This window comes from Cajanus cajan, chromosome 4, assembly GCF_000230855.2.
Source record: "Cajanus cajan strain Asha chromosome 4, NIPB_CcT2T_4, whole genome shotgun sequence".
Classification (NCBI taxonomy): domain Eukaryota; kingdom Viridiplantae; phylum Streptophyta; class Magnoliopsida; order Fabales; family Fabaceae; genus Cajanus; species Cajanus cajan.
Genome location: NC_138520.1, coordinates 9,437,060 through 9,457,993, shown reverse-complemented (window position 1 = coordinate 9,457,993; position 20,934 = coordinate 9,437,060). Strand labels below are relative to the sequence as shown.

The window sequence follows — 20,934 nt, the reverse complement described above, 5'->3', positions numbered from 1 at the left end:
TACCGTTCCACCTGGTGAAGACACATTTTGTTTTGACCTTTTGGTTTTTTCAGGCCTCTCCTCGGCAGTTTTTCTCTTATGCCTCTCCTCGGCCACTTCCTTCCCTTTCTTCCCTTTTTTATGCTTGCGAGTCGGCGAAGGAGGAGTTCGATTGTCTTGTTCTGGCTGAGGCGATGGAGCAACCGATGAACTACCCATAACCCCGGAAGCTTTCACTTGTTGCACCCGACTGGCAAGGAGGTCACGAATGTTGAACTCGTTCGCACCACTCTTCACCATGATTCCTGCATGAATAACCAAGTGAACATCAATATGAATTTAGCTTAAGGCCGAAACTAGAAAGTCACTCACCTATCAAATCATAATCCCATCGGGATGAATCGACCAAGTTAATTAGCGACCTCGTCGGCAAACGCCGAGGAAGTTGAAGCAAAAATTGGACATTTTCTCGCTCTTCGGCTGTGAGAAGCTCGTCCGGCACTTCATCATATGGTCGAGGGGCACGTGTCCAATACAACGGAAACAAACTCCTGTCGTCAACACCAAAGAAGAAGCTCCGTCCGTTCGGCCGAATGGTCACTCGAAAGAACCCAGCCTTGAAGTTCTTATAGGACGAAGTAAAGCTATCCAAAAGTTGTTGAGTCCCCACTCGGTTAAGAGATACCCACTTCGCTAAGTCCGACGGCCGAGATGAATAAAAATAAAGAAAAAGCAAGGTAGAAGGGCTAATATTTACACATCGGCATAGATGATTGAACCCCTGAAGCTGGGCCCAGCTATTCGGATGAAGCTGGGTCGGCACCACATTCAAAACCCGAAGAACTCCCATCGTAAACTCATCAAATGGCAGCGTCACTTTCAGATCTCTCAAAAGGCAGTCATATATATAGAAAGACACCATCCTCTCAGCTTGCTTGTCTAAGCAGACCGTGTCGGGATCTGGGAAAGCGTTTTTTCGGCACGCTCGAACCCCAATTGGGTACGGTTCCTCTTTCGCGTCAAAATGTAAACATTTCGTGTAATCCAGTAGGTTGGTAATCATTGTGGTATCTCGGTAACGCGAGTAATATGAAGTCACCTCTCCGTTCACCCATTCATACTCTGGCACTTCGGAAGGCCCATATTTTTGTCGATTTGAGACACGCCTAGTCCTAATCGGCACCCCCTCACTTCCACTGGTCGAGGCCTCTTCGGAGGTGCTCATGATCTCGGTAGACCGTCCATCTTCATTCGGCGAATGCCCCGAATCACTGGATGAGGACCCCACGGATGATGACGACCGAACCTCATTAGCCGAAGAGCTTTCAGATGAAGTAGCCATAGAAGCAGACTTACCAACAATGCAAATTCACAATGGTCACTCGACGCGCAATTCAATCTTCAAACTTGCTCGGGAAACATGATTCGGCTGAGAGCGATATGTGTAAAAGGCCCCACCACTCATCGCTATATATAGCAAAGGAAAAAAGGCGGGAAAAATTCAAAATTCAAAAAGTGTAACTGCCTAATCTTCAAGATCCAACGCTAGAGATCATCCCAACCTTTCGACTACCCCATCATTTCACCTCACATCTATACCCTTGCAAAGGGTTTCCCTTCCACAAGGCTAGGGGGCAAGTGTACTAGCAGGGTTATTCGGCCACCTGGCTCGGCCACTCGGCCACCTGATAGCCGACACCCAATCGGCACCCGAGTGGCCGAACCAGGTGGCCGATTAGCTACCAGATGATCCATAGATCCAGATTCCCACTGATAAAGAGTTAAGGACTCCCCCTAATTAAGGATTAAGAGTTAATCATACCAATAAGCCGATTAGAGGCGTATTACCTAATCTGGTAATCCTGTTGCAGGACCCATGGGAATCCGGGCCCATAAATGTCAGTATAAATAGCTCATTTCACGAGGTAACGTCACTGTTCATTAATTATCCTAGATATTCGAGCTTGTCCTGACTTGAGCGTTGGAGTGCCTTTTACAGGTACCAACCCCTTCACCAGCGCATTGGATCGGAGCTCTCGTTCGGCCCTTTGACTACCAGAAGACTTAATGTGCCCATCAGACAGGTACAAGTTTAAAGGACTTGTAAAATTTTTTTAGAGGTGTTACATATTAACATGGTATTATTAAAATTGTAAGTAATACCTAGATGGTCACTTAACATTTCAATAAACAAATAAGTAGTTAAAGAATGATTACATAATAATATAGACTAAAAATAACATTTTTTTTTAATTTTAGATAATTTAAAATAACATTTTTTTACAGAGAATAAAATCAAAATTTATTCATTTTATAAGGATTAAAAATCATGTTTAAATCTATAATATAAAAGTAAATTGAATCAATAAAAATTATAGTACACATTTTTTAATTTGTTAATAGAATGTAATTTGTTTAATGTAATAAATATATAGTTTTTAATTAAATTATATTTTATTTTATATTGTGATTATATATATATATTTTAAAAAGATTTATAAAGACCTATTGTAAAACTAAGAATTTTGTTAGTAATTGTTGATTTTATTAAATTAATTATTATTATAATTAATTGTTTAAATGTTGTGAAAATCTAAGGATTTAGAAATTCTTTTGAGTTTAGTTGTTTAGGAATTATTTTGAGTTGAGGTCAAAGTTGACTAAGTTTAAGGGAAGGTATATAAGTTTTTCTTAAGATGAAAACTTCATAAGTTCATTTTCTTAAAAAAGTTAGAGAGAAACTCTGAAGTCATAATTTCTTTATTCTCCTATGTCCTCAAGAGAGTTCTAAGATCTTCTCCAAAGCTCAATTGTAGGAGTTGTGTAGCTAGAGATTCAAGGTTTGCAAGATTGATAATCAAGTGGTGGTGGTGGTGATATAGTACAAAGCCAAAAGACTTCATTTTCTTCTCGCCCCCCCCCCCCCAAATTTTAGGTGAAGAGATAAGGGAATTTATAACTTGAATTTTTGATGAATTGTTTGAGTTGTATATTGCTTGAAGTAACTAAAATTGTGGTTGTGTTGATGATTGTGAGGTAGAACTTTTATGTTGTGGGTTTTTGGTGTTTCTTGAACATGTTGAAGAGAAATTGGTGATTTTTGCCATATGTTGGTTGCATGTGGTTTTTCTAATTGGAATTGAAGTGCTTGGAAATGTATGTATGGTTTCATGAATTGCATGTTGGTAATTTATTGAGTTTCAGGTGGATTGATTCAAAACATGAATCTTCCAAATGCAAAAATCACCATCGCATTAGGCACAACTTCATGACATTGAGCGTCATGCAAGCTAAAGGCTCTCTATCTCATTGATAGTAAGCACGAGATTGGTAGTGTTGGACATGAGTTTGAGGAGAGTTTTCTACTTTAGTCACATCGAGCATACGTTTAGGGGGGTTGGGCATGGTTGCCTTGAGGAACTCTGATTTGGTGATATCATATCCTAGTTTGAGTGGCACTAGGTGTGATCAAGACTAAAACTCTCTGCCTAAACAACACCAGATGTAGATTGAATGGCATCAGGTAGAAACTTTCTACCTAAATGAGATCGAGCATGGGTTTATCTACTCCAAGCATGATTGACACAAAGGGCTCTCTGTCTTATTCATGTTGGGTGATGAATAGTGATTGCATGAATGAGGTTAGGCGTGGGTGAGCTAGCGACTTTCTACCTCAATGACATCGGACATTGAGAGAATGACATTAGACGTGAGTTGTTAAATGAAATGTATTGTTTATTTAACTAAGTGTTGAACATGTGTGAAATAGGTTGGATTACTCATATAAATTATGTTGTTATATATATATATGTATATAATTCCTTATACATTGATCTAGGATGATGTATATAAATATTTAAGTTGCTTAAATTTGTAAACTGGGGAGAGTTGAATTGTAGTAAAGTTTTATATTGGTTGTATTGTGAATGCTTAATTAATGCATAAAGTTGAACTAAGTTGGCTAACTTAGGACTAAAAGAGAGATATTATTTTTAAAGATGAATATTTCATTGTGAGAATATGGTATTGTAGTACTTTATAAACACAATTGTTGAAAAACTCTTCTTGAGTATATTTAACTCTTAAAGTGGAGTGTTGAGTCTCCTTTAGGCCTCTAGTTGACATAATATGGGAGGCAAGTCGAGTTATACGTGTATGAAGTGACCAACCAAGTAAGGTACAAGATCGAGAGCCAAAATTTCTAACTAAGTACTAGAAGGGGCATAATATTTAAAGGATAGTCAGTGAATTAATTCCATAATAGATTTAGTTATATATGCTAAGATCGTAGGATACTTACACCCAAACTATGTTAACCTTGATAGAAGTACTAGACTTTCATACTTTAAGTAACAAAATTGAGAAACCATGTTGGGTTGTAGATTTTTATCCAAATTCATTGTTGATTTAGTAAACCCAAAAAGATTATGTTATTAAGTTGGTTTGGTAAAATCAAGTCACTTAGATTGCCTATTTGTGTTGTAAGATATCTCTCAGTTGAATGCATGACAACATATATAGTTGCTGTATTGAGCATATGATGTGTTGATGAGTTGTGTTGTTCATATGCTAAGTTGATATGTTGATAAGTTATATGGTGATGTTGTAAATTGAGATGTTATTGTTGTAACGTCATAGAAATAGCGAGCTATTTGATAGATATACTTTATATTATATATATGTATGTATGTAAGTATGTATATGTTGTCTATATGGATTTGGATTGGATTATGGAGGTGTGAATTTGAAATGTACTTATCTTTGTGTATGTTGTATAATTATGTGGTTTTGATTAGTTGTTTGGACATAGTAGTTATTTTGTAGTATGAGATGAGAGGTTTATATAGGTATGTGTATCATGAATGTGGTGAATGATGTATTGTACACCATTATACTAAATTGGTACTAAGAGGGAAGAAGACTGATCACCTTCCTTCTCATCTTAGTTAAATGAAGTATTATGGCATGCAACTCATTATTCCAAGCATATGTATCTAAAAGTGATGTTTGTTTGTGTGTTGATACATGTTGCATTTCATATGGTGGTGAGTTGTGAGTATTGCATGGAAAGGAATAGGATGGGTAGGAGATTGAAGGATAGGAACATAAGATAAATCTGGTCTTTCTGAGTGAATTTGAGGTTGTTTTAGAGCTTAGGGAGTTGAAATACTTCAAGGAATAAGATATTTGAGGTGAATAGGTGCTAAGGGTAAAATTTGGAAATTTTGGAAAATGGCTATATATAGGGACTTAGGACTGGAGAATTTCATTTGTCAGACAGAGACAGTTTCTAGAGAGCTGAAGTAGAGAGAGAAGCTCTGGTCCGGAGGGAAGCTGAGGACACATTTGGGAAGCTTAACAAGCCAGGATCAATCTTTATAACTAGAGTATTAAGAGATTTAGCCTCTAGAAGCTTGAAAAGTGAGATTAAGTTTGAATTGGAATTTGAGGGTTTTGTTCAAATCTTGCATTTCTGAAGTTTCTGAGGTATGGGTAGTACTTATAAGACTTAATCTAGTATGTATGGAGTTGAAATATCACATTGATTCCATGTTTTACGCATGATTGAGGCTGGATTGAGCTGGAGAGGGTTTGGTTAGGGTTCTTCATGATTTCCTACGATTTTCATGGATTAATGGTTAATACTTTTTTTATCACTTAATATGTTGTTTTTGGATGGTGTTTATACTCTATAATGGTTCGGAATTGTATAAATTTGGTTTGGGATTCATTTGGGATGGATTTTGGGGGTAAAAATCGGAGTTTTCGAACTTTCGACGCGCTGTCTGATGCATGTGCGCTGAGCGCACGCGACGACGCGCTAAGCACACTGAAAAACAGAACCTTTTGTTAAGATGCGCGCTGAGCGCACGCGACAACGCGCTGAGCGCATTGAAGAACAATGCTTTCTGTCTAGAGCGTGCTGAGCGCATTTAGCCATGGGCTGAGTGCATTTCGAAATGGGCTGAGCGCACGGGTCTACGCGCTGAGCGGTCTGTTTCCAGTGGCTCTCTGTCTCAAGCGTGCTGAGCGGACGAGTCTACGCGCTGAGCGCATATAGTCATGGGCTGAGCGCACGTGGTGACGCGCTGAGCGGGCAAAGCCTAATAGGCTCCCAGTTTTAGTTGCGTTGGGCGCAAATACCATTGCGCTGGGCATGTGGTTTCTTTGAGGAAAACCTTTTAAAATTGGGTTTTTATGAAACTTTTAAATGTTGAATCATATCATCTTTGATGTTATATATTTGGTATGGAATGTGGCATGGTTTTGGAAAAGATTGCATGTTATTATGGAATGTGCTTATGTGTGTTTGGTTTGGAAAGCTAATAGGACTTAGAGGAGTAAGGTTATGATATGGATTGAGAGATCTCTTGGTGAGATCTGGATATAATCTTTGGGAAAATATAGAATTTGGGGGTCCCATGGTAAGGATCCCAATATGGAACTTTTCCAAAGATTATATAATAAACCACTTCAAATGTTAGGTGGATTCAGAAGTACTCCTCTAAGTATTCTATTTGCTACCGGTATGAGGACAAGGCCGAGTCATACCGATGGATGAAGTGGCCGCAATCACCAGGGTTACGTGACGACATAACCCAACTGTATATTTTTCATGAGGGGTTAGGTGTGTGACATGGACAGGTGACATGTTCACGAATTCAACACTTGGTTTGGATGTGTTGAGGTCAACATTTGGTTTGGATGTGCTGGCTACTTCATGGGATTATACAGTGGTGTGACTTTGGTTTGGATGTGGAATATATATGCATTTGGTATGGATTGTATACATTGGTTATGGATTCTTTATTATCATAGAATATGTATGCATTGGCATGGATGTGTATACATTGGAAATTGGATTGGTTTATATTTGGCATGGAAATGACTTGTTATAATGTTGTCATCCCCTTGGTATGGATACATACTGTTGATGAATATCTAGTTTAATGATATTTCATTTTATTGTACTATGGTTGTTTTATACGTGCTAACCCTTATATTTCCATGATGTAGACTATTATGATCTCACTATGTGGGGGAGCAGATCAGGTGTGAGGCTTTGGGATGACAATGAGTCTTTTGGGTAGCTGCTTTGAGAAGTGGCTAGACTTAGAGCTTGACCAACACCTAGGGTGCCTTATTTTGATATTTTCACGATGTTGTAATTATATTATCTTTTTGGATGACTGTATAACCTTGCTGAGAATGAATTTTTTATAAAATTATGTTTTATATGATGAAAATAATTTATAAGTTATTGTATATTTACACTCTAGTGTAGCTAGCCTTTGCTATATTTTCTTTAATATATATTATTTTATTTTAATTGTCATATTGGTTGTTGATGTGACGGCCTAAGACGGGTCGTTACATTATTGTGTTGTTTAAGTTGAAAACATCAATGAACCATATTGTGTAGTTTATATGTTGCGTTGATATGTTTAAAGTTGTTAATTGGAGTTGTGTTGTTGATTCAATAGTTGTTGATATGTTGATGTTGGTACTATAGTTTACTTATGTACTTGTTGTGTTGTCTTCTGTAGGCTTACCTTGCAATTTTTCTTGTGGTTAGACTATGATGATCATGAGAATATTACAAGATTTGGCTACAGGATGAACAAATTTTGGAAGCCATGTTGGAGGATGATGATATTGCTTGAATTATCTTGGTGTAACAGTTTTGTAATTGATCACACACATATACAATATGTCAATGAATTACTTGCATAATAATCTTAATTAGTTAGAATTGTATCTTTTGCTACTTTAATGTTAAATTAAAAAATATAATGACCTACTAAATCGTTATATTTATAATTATCATTTTATTTAATTTTTATGAAATTTCAAAATCAACTTTTTCTGCGTCGAGAACGCATTACTTATATTCTTTAAGTATTATACTATCAATAATAATTTTAAACATAATTTATAAGTAATTATTAAAATTTAAAATTTTAATTTATATGATATTATTTAAAAATGAATTAAATAATATTTTAATCTGACAAGAAGTCATACTTAAATAGGCTGAACAAATGGATAATTATACTTTTTTTATAAAAAAAAAGATGAATTGAATGCGTAAATGGATAATATCCGATCCCGAAATGAGGATATTTTTTTAAAATAGAGAGAGTGACGATGATTTGAATTTTAAAAAAAGTAATGAAGAAATGAAAAAAATGAAAGGAAAATGAGAATGATATAATATGAATAAAAAAGCAGAAAGGTATGATCTTATCTTATGGCATGGAAGGAAGAGGTGGCAAAAAGCCATAAACGTTGAAGGCGGCGTAAAAAGCGAGCCCCATTCCATTGCTTTTGCTTGGCCCTAGTTCAGTCGGCAATGCCACTTTTTCCTTTCTCTTTCTTACGTCATCCGCCACCTGTCTCCACCCCCTCACCCCTCCTCTTCCCACCAAACTTCACCAAAACTATTTTTTACATATGTTACACATAAATCATTTTTTTATTTAAATATATTTTAAGCCTCTTAAATTTAAAACATTTTTTTTTTAGTTTTCTAAATTTAAAATTATTTTTTTTAATTTTTATAATTTTATATTTAAATTTTATTATAAAATATGTGAAATATTATTATACAAAATATTACATTAAATTAGATTAATACTGTATAATTATCTTAATTTATATTTTTAAATATGTTATTATTATTTTAAGAAAATAAAATAAAATTTTTAAAAATTATAAAAATTAAAAATAACAATTTTAAATTTGAAAAATAAAAATAAATTTATTTTAAAGATTATTAATTCTATCTCAAATATAAATTTTGAGGCTTAATTTGCATGTACAACTGTATTAGATAATAATTTTTTCCTTTACTATTTATAATAATCTTAATCGATTTAAACATAATTATTCTCAATAAAAATATATATGAAATTCAAAAAAACTCAAATTTATTTTTTTAAAACAATATTAGAATTTTATTTTTAGTAAGGTTAAGTTTAGAATTTCACCTTTAATAAAAAGTAAAAAAAAAAGGTATAATAAATAATATAATATAATAAAAAATTACTAGATCACTCTAATAATAAAAAATTAATATAATATACAATGTCTAAACTATAATATTGTTATTATAATTTTTATTATTAAAATAAATTATGAAAAGATAAAAAATAAAATATTAATAAGATATGTTAAAATCTTAGAGAAAGATCCATGTGCAAAAGCACAGCCAATTAACTCAGAGAGAGAAAAACACATAGCGACACAAAAAGAAAAGATCTTTAAGTGCACAAACAAACTGAAAGGTAACTATTCCTACACAAATTTTATTATAATAATGAGATATCTCCAAATACCACTGTTCATGAAATCCAACTTCCCATGTTATGGTCAATAAATTCGCCTGGATGCACCAATATTGGATATCTACTCACATCTAATGAAAAGTATATACGTTAATAATCTTTCTTACAAAGCTTTAAAAAGTGGTTAAATATTTTAATCATACAATTAACGATTGACTGTGTCATGTTATAAAAAGTAAACATCAACAAGTGAAATTTAGATGCATGATAATCATTGTCTTTCATTTGTGACACACATATTAATTCTCTTATCTAAAAATTGTGTTTAATGAACTAAACATCATATGGCAGATAATAAAGTTTGTTAGTCGGTGAACATTAATTATTATTTATCTGTTTAAATATCCGGAATGAATAACATGTATAATGTTTTATATATTTAAAAATTGAATAAAATGAAAATTTTTAATTGATGTTAAAAAATAAAATAGAACTTGTTCTGATATGCTAGAACGAGGAAAACAAGAAATGAAGGGTTTTATATTCAGAGTAGGGTCACATGTTGGAACCCAAATGAGAAGGGAACACTTTTTGGAAAAAAAAATGAAAAGGTAATCTTTTTGAAAAGAAAAAGACTTTGTAATAGAAAAAAGGGAAAGAGAAAAGGAAGAAAATTTTGTTATTTTAATGCAACGAAGGAAAATAATAAAACACAAGAGATGGTACTGTGGTGCAGAGTGTCTTTGATGCCTCACGTTGTTTGTGCTTTTTGCAGGGTGGGGCTTTTTCTTGAGAGGGATTTTAGTGCAAGTGTGATGTCTGTCTACCCTTGAAAAGTTGTCTTGTGTGGAAACAAATTCAGAAAGAGAAAGCCACTTTTATTTTTATTTCTGTGACTAATATATCTGATTTATTTTTCCCCTATGTAATGGGTTTTGGAGGTGCTTAGTTTCAGAGTGTGCAACACCAACAACGCCAACAGCATCACCATCACCATCACCATCAACATGTCTCAGACAGATAAGGATCCGGGTATCAGGCTATTTGGCAGGAAGATTCCGGTGCCGGAATGTCAGATTCCGGCCAGCTTTGGACCCATGGTACATGCTTTTTTTCATGTACCCAATATTAACTATTTTATTTCATTTCTTCATGAATCATGCTTCTTATTTTTTTAATCCTTGCTTGTGTAAAATGGGTTGGACGTAAGTTTGGATTTTTTTTAATATTTATTTTATTTATGTTTGTGTGTGCCCTTATGGGGTTCTTGAGGTTTTTTGATATGTTCTGGGTGGTTACGAGAGTTCATTTCAAGCTTCAAAACTTTGTGAAATTTGAAGGGTGGTATTGTTTCTTAATAAATGGACTATTTTTTTTATATTTTATTTTAAACTTTTACTAGGATGTCTTTCTTTAGAATATATACATATATGTGTGTTTCAGGTTTAGACTTTAGATTTGTATAAACGAAGGGCATGTCGGTGTTCAGTGGAAGCAAGTTATTATTCCGTGAAATATAACTACGAACTTGTTCATTTTGAATTGGTGGAAAGCAGGTTCTTATTCCAATGAAATTTAGCTTTGAACTTGTTTCATTTTGAATTGGAACATCTATAGTTATTGTTGTCGTTGTTGGTGGTGTGATGGAAGCCTGGAAGGTGTCTGTTTCATCTGAAAAACATGAAAACTTTGATTACTTTCAACAGATTGGATCTTATAATCTCTTCTATATCTCTTGTCTTGGTTTGTCCCCAAGAATTTGGTCCTCTCATAGTGTTAAAGGCATTTTATAGACTAATTTAATTTTCTAGGTGTTCTATCTGGTGGTCTCTTCTGGTCTGGCATTTATATACTATAATTGCTTTGAAGCCTTTATGCTTTAATAATAAAAGTCTTTTGTTTAGCAATTTAAGTATTTGAGTTCAGTTGAATCATTTGTTAATGGTCAGTAGTAGATACTTTTGTTGTAAGGGATGAACTGAATTTGAGACATAGGTACTACATAAAGCAGGACCTGTCATCCAAAAAAAACTAAAGATCATGACTTGCAAAATACATGATTTCCCACTATGTGGTATTTTATAGTAAATGAATATAACATGATCACTCGGTTTTTTCACTTTTGTTTCTCTGCCTATTCTTTATGTTGTTAGTTTTGGTTCTGCTTGATTTATCACTGATTGTGGTTTAAATTTTCAGGATGCTTGCAGCAGCATAAAGAAAACAGAAGCGGAAATACCAAGTGATTGTGAAGAAAACTCTGAGCAACAAGAAAATTCTTCTGATTTAAGGGATAGTAAGGTGCAAGGAAATGAGCCAAAAGTAAATCCTAAGCCTGTGGAAGATAACATGGAGTCTGGTATCTCAGATCAAGACAAAGTCTTAAAGAAACCAGACAAGATTCTTCAGTGTCCACGATGCAACAGTTTGGACACCAAGTTTTGTTATTTTAACAACTACAATGTCAATCAACCTCGGCATTTCTGCAAGAACTGCCAAAGATATTGGACTGCTGGTGGAACAATGAGAAATGTTCCCATAGGAGCTGGCAGAAGGAAGAACAAGCACCTAGCCTCGCAATACCGACACATCATAGTAACCTCTGATGGAATTCCAACCTCCAGGCTAGAAACCACAGACTCATCTGGTCACCAACAGCAGCATATCACAAGCCTTGAATCCTCAGTTCCATTCATATCTTCAACAGATAACAGCACTGTGTTGAAATTTGGTCCAGATACCCCTCTTTGTGAGTCCATGGATTCGATGCTTAACCTTAGGGACCACAAAAGATGTGTTGATGCAAGTTCTCTCACTTGTGTAGAGTATGGAGGGGAGCCATCTTTGTGTGGATCTTCTGTGACAAATAATGGTACTCAAGGAAATGATGTATCAGAACATAATACATCAAATTGGTTACAATGCTACCCTGTTCCTCCTTGGGTGTTGCCTTATCCAGGTTGGAATAATGTGAATTCAATGGAAGCAGTTCATCAATCTTCAGCACCAATGTGTAATAGTCCATACAACACTGGTCCTGCATCAATGCAATGGTGTCCCACACCAATGGTTGCAATTCCTGGCATGTGTCCACCAAGCATTCCTTTGCAACTTGTGCCACCATCATACTGGGGTGGAACACCACTTTGGAATGGTGGAACTGGGGCTGTATCGATAGGATCCAATGCTTGCCTTTCGCCGTCTTCCTCCACTAGTAACAGTTGCTGCTCTGGCAATGTCTCCCCGACCCTTGGAAAGCACACTAGAGATAAAGATAATGCTTTTGCTGATGAAGAGAAGTCAGAGAAGTGTGTTTTGGTTCCAAAGACCATTAGAATTGATGCCACAAATGATGCCTCAAAAAGTCCTATAAGGGCTGCATTGGCTATCAAGCCTGACCAACTGCAATCTGTATCAAAAGGTGATGTTTTGAAAAAAAATGAACCAAAAGAAGGCAATGATCGTGTATCGGGTGCCTCTCAAATCTTGGAAGCCAATCCAGCAGCAATTTCTCGTGCTCATGCATTTCAGGAGAGCATGTGATAATTTTCTAGCTTCAAACTTTCCCTTGACATTTTTTGTCAAATAAACTGGTGCATATTGCAGGCTTTTGTTTCACTTGCAGAAATCTACTTTGCAGGTAGCATTACTTTGTGGAATCCATTGTGTGATTTTCATTGATGTACTTAATCTATATTGAGCTATGCTCTCTGATAATGATGATTTTTGCCTTTGTCACAATAAACAACAAATTGATAGTGGTTACTTTCTGCAACACTCCTCATTTAAGGTAGTGTATATAGAAAGTATAGGATGATGCTATTAATGTATGTTGTCCATGTCCATTGGTTTGAGATGGATGAGTTAATGATTCAAATCTGTGAACTAGAATAATTCAATAGTGTGATTTTGATTCTCTTTGTAAAATGTACACTTTTTTTGAATTATTTCCTAGGAAAGCATTATATTATAAGGTAAAAAGTCATGAAATTATAGTATGTCACATTTGATCATGTAAGAAGTCTCTTTTACGCTGGTGAAGTCATTATCCTTTTTCTTTTGGGGACACTACCCTACCTCGTTTTCTTTATCTTTTATTTGTCTAGCAAGGAGCAAGTCATAATTGGAAATGCTTTGAAGTGCAGTTCTAACCAGGCAAAGACTGAAGGTCCTTTTTTGCAAGTGCTTTTACTTTATCACTTTTTCCCATCTTTCTTGGTGCCATTAATCTTATTTACTTGGCCAAAGTTTGTATCTGTCTTAAAAGCCTTGTTTTAAGGCCCTACTTTTTACGATGAAAAGATCCCTTTACCAAACAAGTAGAGGTATCTTCTTTTTGGTCACACAACCTGTGGAATATATGCTTTATTGACTCGTGTCAAAAGAATGGCTCAAATAGTCCATTTGATAAAAGACATTCTTTTCACTTAAAAGAAAAAAAAAGTAAATCAAAACTATAACAATTCTCCTGCCTCATTGGTTACAAGTAATCCTATGCTGACCATTTCTTGTTCATCATTGATGATTATGGGCCTTGTTTTGAGATAAAAAAAAAAAAAATAAATCATTGGGCCTGAATTTTCTTCAAAAATTTTGGACAATTTCTCCATGCACCTTTCCAATTCTTCCATATATCCATAATATTTTAAAATTTCCTAGACTACCATTCTCTCTCCCTTAACTATTTACTTATTTCTTCCAAATCCTTCATCCTTCACTTATAGTCTCTGGAACTCTGAGTTTTTATCTCTATACAATTGGTTTTTCAGACGGCTAGATATGCATCCAATTTGGATTATTATTTTTCCAGAACAACCAAATCCCAATAATTGCTTATCCGGAATAATAAATTTGGAACAATGTTGATTTGTTATAGGTGTTTCGGAAAAATATTGTTCCAGATTGTGTATTTCAGATAAGTATTTATTTTTCTAGGATGAGGTCTTCTAGATTGTGTGTTCCAATAAGGAAAACTTTTGAAACTAGTGTTCCAAAATTACATGGTTCCAAATTAGATCTTCCAAAAAAAATTTCTCAAAGTAATGGTAATTTGAAAATTTTATAAAAGTGACGGGTATATGGCTTATAAAGTCATGAACAAGAAGAAATTCCACAATTTTTGAATGATAAGTTATGAATCAAAGATTTTGAAATAGAAATAAGCCTAGTCACCTTTGACTCTTAGTCAACCAAATGATAGGTGGATGTCTATTGCCGCATCCCATTCTTGTTCAGCCTTCTGTCAACAATGCCCTTCATTTCTCAAGTGCATTTAGATTTCGTAAAAAAGGAAAATAAAAAAGGTATAATAAGTTAAACTTTTTTATGAGCAAAATCAATTTAAACGTTAGATACAAAACTTTTACAAAAATTGAGCTGTATAATTTATTAATTTTTATTTTCTTTTTCTATAAGTGTTTAAAGAAATATTTATATTATTTATTAAATTAAAACAATGAAATAAAAAGAGGGAATTTTTAAATAGAAATAATAATAAAAATAAGAACAGGTTGAAACATCTTTTATGGCAACCATTTCTTTTAGTTGAATTAAGTGCGAGTTCACTAATTATTGACTTACCCCCGACAATTAATTATGTTGTTTTTTTATCGAATAATTTTGTAAATTAATTAAATAAACTAAAAATTAGTTTATTTAATTTGATACACCAATCAAAATTTTAGTGGGTATTAAATTAAATTGTTACTCAACTCGTAAATTTCCTTTTATTATCTTTAATTGCTAAAAGCCTTAGTTTTTTGTATAGTAAAAGCATTTTAAACTGTGATGTATTGCATTTGTTTAAAAATATTTTAAACATGATGAGACTAAAATTCGGTATATAAAATTAAAATGATCGAGGATACTATTAAAACTAGGAAAAAAAATTAGTGACAGAATTAAATTAGAGATATAAAATTAAAATTGGTCTCTTATTTTAATATTTCTAATAGGAGGCATTATTAGACTTTATTATCTTTAATTTAACAAATAAAGTCCTGGATCAATTTGAATATTACTAAGTACTAATTAATTATTAAATAGATGGTGGTGTTTTTAAATTTTTTTAGCATATTATTAATTTCTTGTCTGACAATTATGGAGTGTTATTTCTTATTTATCATTTTATGTTGTCCAATTTTATCATCTTTAACTTTTAGAAATGAAATTAGTCTAATTAGAGATGAACTTCGTGATTTTCCGTCTCTAAGTTCACCACTGGTTCATTCTTTTCTAGTATTAGAACTTGATATAATTGGTCGACGGTTAGATTAGATATGTGAAGCATGATAATCATGATTTGATCCCCCTAACCTTTTTTTTTTTGGAAAATAAAAATTATATTCACTTTAGATCGGTGCATAGAAAACACTGTTTCAGAATACTTGGCAAGCAAACTGTAAATAAAAAATAAAATAAAATAACAAAAAGTAACAAACAAGTTAGATGATTTTGTAGGTTTTCGTTGGTTTAGTCGAGCGGATTCTTCGAAGATTTAGGTATTTTTGTGCATAAGATACACTGTATTAAGCAATAATATAAACTAAAGTAATTAATACAAATTTCATTGTTTGAACTTGCATCAACAACTGGCAAGTTTAGACTACGATGGCACGCGTGGAAGTTTCTCAGGTATATTCTGTGGTTTTTAAGTAGTTTTTTGTAATCATCAAAATTTGAATGACGTCACCCTAAGACTATTTTCATACTATGATTACTATCTCAACATCCACCACTAATTTCTATTCCATCCTTTTGCATACTAACATATGTGACAAGTTTTTGAATAGTTTTTCTTAGTTGTTGCAATACCTTAAAAAAAAATTAAAAGTTTAATTTAACTTTATAAAATTGGTTTATTAAGTGAAAATTATCTTTTATTTATATATTTTTTAATTATTTTATATGTAATTGATATACGACTTGAATTTTTACTAATACATCTTCTCACATATAATATTATTGGACTTTGTATGTAGATATGATGAAAAATCTTTTTTAATGATCTATGATAATTGAAACTTAATTAAGTTTATTTCGATACACTTCTTGACGTTTAACATTATTAAACTTAGTGTATGTAACAATGGTGGGAGTGAATTTAAATAACACACACACACATATATATATATATATATATATATATATATATATATATATATATATATATATAAAATCTTATTTGAGGCATATATATATAATTAGACATTAAATATTTATACTTTTTCTATAGTAAAAAATTTAAGGATAGAATATATTTTTAATCTTTTTAATAATATTCTCTAAATTTGGTTTCAATCTTTATTGGGGTAGTATTTTTGTCTTTTTTAATTTAAAAATGCATCGCCTTTTGTTTTCAAATGTGGTTTTATATAATGTTATCTGGATCTCATTTTGATAGATTAAAAACGGTACATTTTTAAATTAAAAAATTAAAATAAGACAATTTCTTTTTGAAAAACTAAAACAGAGATATCTTATAAATTTCATTAATGTGCAAATTCCATATGCATTACTAGGGTCACAGTAATTAAGGAAACTAATTAATTATATATGAAATAGTTTGCATTTTGTGGTGAACATCTTTCAATAAAAATAAACATACCTGTCCAAGTTTCAGCATTACCTTGATGGAACCACGCACTTTTCAGTTTTCACATAGAAATTCAAATTTTGGCTGTATTAGCTGCATGCTATGCGAAAAATAAAATTCTTCAAAGTCTCATCAGACGGCAATTTCAACCAACCATGCCCATGCACTACCCCGTTCTTTCTGTCTCTATATATACCAAGTCAAATCCCATCCTGAGAGGCACAAAAACCATAGCGTTGAAAAAGAGTAACAAGTTAATTAAGTATCCATAATGAAGATCACAATCCTCTTGTTTTGCTTCATACTTCCCTTGGCACTCGCGGATTTGAAGGTTGGCTTCTACGACTCCTCGTGCCCAAAAGCGGAGTCCATTGTGAAGCAAGTGGTGCAGAATCGATTCAAGCGTGACAAGTCCATTACTGCAGCCTTACTTCGCATGCATTTCCATGACTGTGCTATCAGAGTAAGAAACAAATTACAATTAATCTCATCACACACATATACAGAAAGGCAGCAACATTTTCTTCTTCCTCTTCAATAGGTTCTTTATTATGCATGAAACCGCTTAAAAAATCAATGATACTCTAATTCTATTTAGCACTAAGATAGACAAGTGCAAGTAAAATAATATAATAAGATGCTAGAGATAAAGAGAAATGAAGTGTTTTATATATACAAGTATTTATATGTTATTACTCATTCATTAATGCTACAAACTACTAATTAAAAAGTGTGTTATCACAACTAATAAAGTTGACCTAGTGATAACTAGGAGATCATAATAAATTACACATAAATTCTTAGATTTGAATATTCGTATTGATATTGTACTTTTGATGAATTAAAAAAAATTATTTATCTTTATATTCTTATTCTATAGTTCAAGGAAATGATAATTTATAATTTCAGTTTTTTACATCAAGAATGATCATACATACATATATCTCTATATTGATATATATTCTTATCCATTCTTATATTTTAAGGTTGTATTATCAAATATGTAACAAAACCCTCTTCTTCAGGGTTGTGATGCCTCCATACTGATAAACTCCACCAGCACCAACACCGCCGAGAAAGACTCCGGCACAAACGTCGACGTCCGCGGCTACGACCTGATCGACGAAGCGAAGCAAACCCTAGAATCCGCATGTCCCTCCACAGTGTCATGCGCGGACATCATAACCCTAGCCACCCGCGACGCCGTGGGCTTGTCGGGAGGGCCCAAATACGGCGTTCCGACGGGAAGACGCGACGGGCTGGTCTCCAAGATGGAGGAAGTGAACATTCCGGGGCCCAACAGCCCGGTGTCCGTGACCTCAGCATTCTTCGCAAGCAAGGGCATCACAGCGCAGGAAATGGTGACCCTCTTGGGGGCCCACACCGTTGGCGTTGCGCACTGCGGTTTCTTCGCCAACAGGCTCTCGAGCTCGCAAGGGAAACCCGACCCTACCATGGACCCTAAGCTGGACGCCAAGTTGGTGAAGGTGTGCGAAGCGAGAGGGGACCCTTCTGCGCCTTTGGACCAGAAGACTTCTTTTGTGCTTGATAATGAGTTCTATAGACAGATTCTCGCCAACAAAGGGGTGTTGCTCATTGATCAGGAGCTTGCCTTGGATACACGGACCAAAGGGTTTGTCACGGATTTCGCCACCGATGGTGACAAGTTTCACAGGAGTTTTGCTGATGCCATGGTGAAGATGGGGAAGGTTGATGTTCTCGTGGGGAATCAAGGAGAAATTCGCAAGAAATGTTCGGCTTTCAATAAAGCTAGGAACTAGGTTTTTGATGAAAGTTTGAAGTTATTATATGTTTTGTTCCATCATTGTGTTCTTGGTTCTTATTCATGCTTAAAAATGTAACAAATCTGGTTGGATAATCTTCTTTATAAGAGAAAAATAAGAAAAAAAAATTTAAATAAGTTTTTGCAAATCAATTTATTTATAAACTAATTTTGACTTATAAAATTTATTTTCTCTCTAAAATATACTTTTCAAAAGTTTATATAAACAAAGACCTAAGTCAACTTTGTATACCAAAGGTAAACCGTAAGTTACTTCCAAATAGTTCATTATTTATATGCACCGTGTCGTGAAGAATAGTTGCATTGAAATTATAATATCTATATTTCTCTTGGTTAATTTAAAAGTGTGGTTTCAAAAATGTGCAACCAGCTTTCACTTTCAAATTTTTTTTTTTATTTATGGTTTTGAGATGTTGTTAGAATTACTTGGATTGATAGGATGGAATAAGTTTGAACTTATTAACCTATTCAATTCTGCTTGTATAAGATCAACGAGTTTAATAATTTTTATAGATTTTCAATGTGATTTTTTTACTTAGATTAAAAGTTATCTTATCTTAAATATGACCTTCAGTTTAACAGTGATATATTTTTGGCATAACTCTTTATATACTATTAACTGATTAAAAAAAAAAATCATGTATGACAAAGTATTTACTTTTTTTTTATATATAATATATTAATCATTTTTATTTATTTATTTTATAATACATTAAGTGATTACAAATTTAAAGTCCGATTCCTCATCATTTGTTCTTTAGTTAAATATATTAATGGGCTGAGATGAAAATCAACAGATATATAGGTTTGGTTACGTTTTTTATTTTTATTTTTTTAAATAAAACAATAATATATTATTAGGTTAAAAAGGTTTATTCGTATTTTTTTTTATCTCTTTCTTCTACAACTTCATTTTCTCTTTGATCATCACAATTTCACCTCCCTTTTTTTCTGGTAATTTTTCATGGTAATTACTATAACTGTTTTTTTCTTTCTTTAGTTTATAGTGTATATATATATATTTTTTTATTTCTTTCACTTTATATTGTTTTATTGTTTTTAGCTCAACTTCACTTCCACTACAAGAAAAATTAGTATTATCTACGGAAGAAATTCGTAGATAATGCTAAAAATCTGTAGGTAACTGTTAATTATCTACAGATTACCTACGGAAAAAAAATCCGTAGGTAATAAGGTTGTAAATAACGTTACTTACGAAAAAATTTTCATAGGTAACGTTACCTACGGATTTTATCTACGGATGACTTACCTACGGAAATTTCCGTAGGTAACTTACCTACGAAAATTTCTGTAGGTAAGTTACCTACGAAAATTTCCGTAGATAACTTACCTACAGAAATTTTCGTAGGTAACTTACCTACGAAAATTTCGTAGGTAACTTACCTACGAAAATTTCCATAGGTAACTTACCCACAGAAATTTCCGTAGGTAACTTACCTAGGCAAATTTCCCTAAGTTACCTACGGAAATTCAACAGATTTATAGCACAGATTGTTTGTTCCATAGCAATCATTGTTCCTGCTCAAAAATATAAATAAAATCACTTTTCAGATTTCTTAAAATATCCTATAACCCTATATATATCCTTCAGTTAGGCAAATTCAATTAACCACAATATGAAATCAAACATCTTTAAAATCAAAATACCCATAGCAATTATGGGTAATTAGTTTTCATGTCATTGTGTAAAATAAGATAATTTTAAAATTGTACATAATAAAATATCAATAAAAATATTTAAATAGTTGTAGATCCATAATCTATATAAAAAAGACTAATAGTCATCCCCATAGTGTCTAGTAGGCGGTGGTTGTTGGTCATCGTGGTTGTCATGACATTGTTGATCCACCTGTTGTTGCAAAATATGTTGTGTATCAGAAGGTAGGAGAGGTAGAACAGCATTGAACAGGGATTGAAACTGGCGTTGCAAGCGTTCATTTTGTTCCCTAGATTGACGAGCCTCCTCCCTAGACTTACGGACTTGCTCTTCCAATTGAATAATTTTCTCTAACTCTTCAGTAGCACGCCCAGAAGATATATTTATCAAGGTATCCACATCTGTCAATGGAGAAGTGACTTTTCCAACGCCGTAAAGTCGTCTTTTGTCTGTAATCCCACCAGCAGCAACAATCCAACTCTTATTGCGGAGTCTTTCTTCCTCAACTGGGTCCATAGGAGACGTTTCAGAACCTCCCGTACAAGATGCGACCTCAGACCTAGCTTGATTAAATATAGTTTCAAATTGATCC

At 33.4% G+C, this 20,934-nt stretch overlaps 2 protein-coding genes across 3 annotated transcripts; both read left to right on the top strand.

The window, feature by feature from the left end:
• The first annotated feature begins 9,768 nt into the window (after positions 1 to 9,768).
• Positions 9,769 to 13,193, top strand: LOC109802253 (cyclic dof factor 1). 2 transcript variants are annotated; one of them, XM_020363539.3, is made up of 3 exons: positions 9,769 to 9,877; positions 10,042 to 10,366; positions 11,466 to 13,193. In XM_020363539.3, the coding sequence occupies exons 2-3, from the start codon at positions 10,274 to 10,276 to the stop codon at positions 12,807 to 12,809; spliced, it is 1,437 nt and encodes a 478-aa protein (XP_020219128.1). In that variant the 5' UTR covers positions 9,769 to 9,877; positions 10,042 to 10,273; the 3' UTR covers positions 12,810 to 13,193. The 2 variants fall into 2 exon arrangements, with proteins under 2 accessions (XP_020219128.1, XP_020219127.1); XM_020363538.3 differs by lacking the exon at positions 9,769 to 9,877 and having other exon boundaries at positions 9,892 to 10,366.
• Positions 13,194 to 17,101: 3,908 nt separating this feature from the next.
• LOC109802254 (peroxidase 44) lies at positions 17,102 to 18,963 on the top strand. The gene is made up of 2 exons (XM_020363541.3): positions 17,102 to 17,323; positions 17,886 to 18,963. Exons 1-2 carry the CDS (start codon positions 17,132 to 17,134, stop codon positions 18,639 to 18,641), a joined length of 948 nt encoding a protein of 315 aa, XP_020219130.2. The 5' UTR covers positions 17,102 to 17,131; the 3' UTR covers positions 18,642 to 18,963.
• The last annotated feature ends 1,971 nt before the right edge of the window (positions 18,964 to 20,934 follow it).

Excerpts from the sequence above, each read along its gene's own strand:
- LOC109802253 (XM_020363539.3), top strand. The coding sequence starts at position 10,274 with ATGTCTCAGACAGATAAGGATCCGGGTATCAGGCTATTTGGCAGGAAG. Across the intron at positions 10,367-11,465 it reads CGGCCAGCTTTGGACCCATG|GATGCTTGCAGCAGCATAAA; the intron begins GTACATGCTTTT and ends TTAAATTTTCAG.
- LOC109802254 (XM_020363541.3), top strand. The coding sequence starts at position 17,132 with ATGAAGATCACAATCCTCTTGTTTTGCTTCATACTTCCCTTGGCACTC. Across the intron at positions 17,324-17,885 it reads TCCATGACTGTGCTATCAGA|GGTTGTGATGCCTCCATACT; the intron begins GTAAGAAACAAA and ends CCTCTTCTTCAG.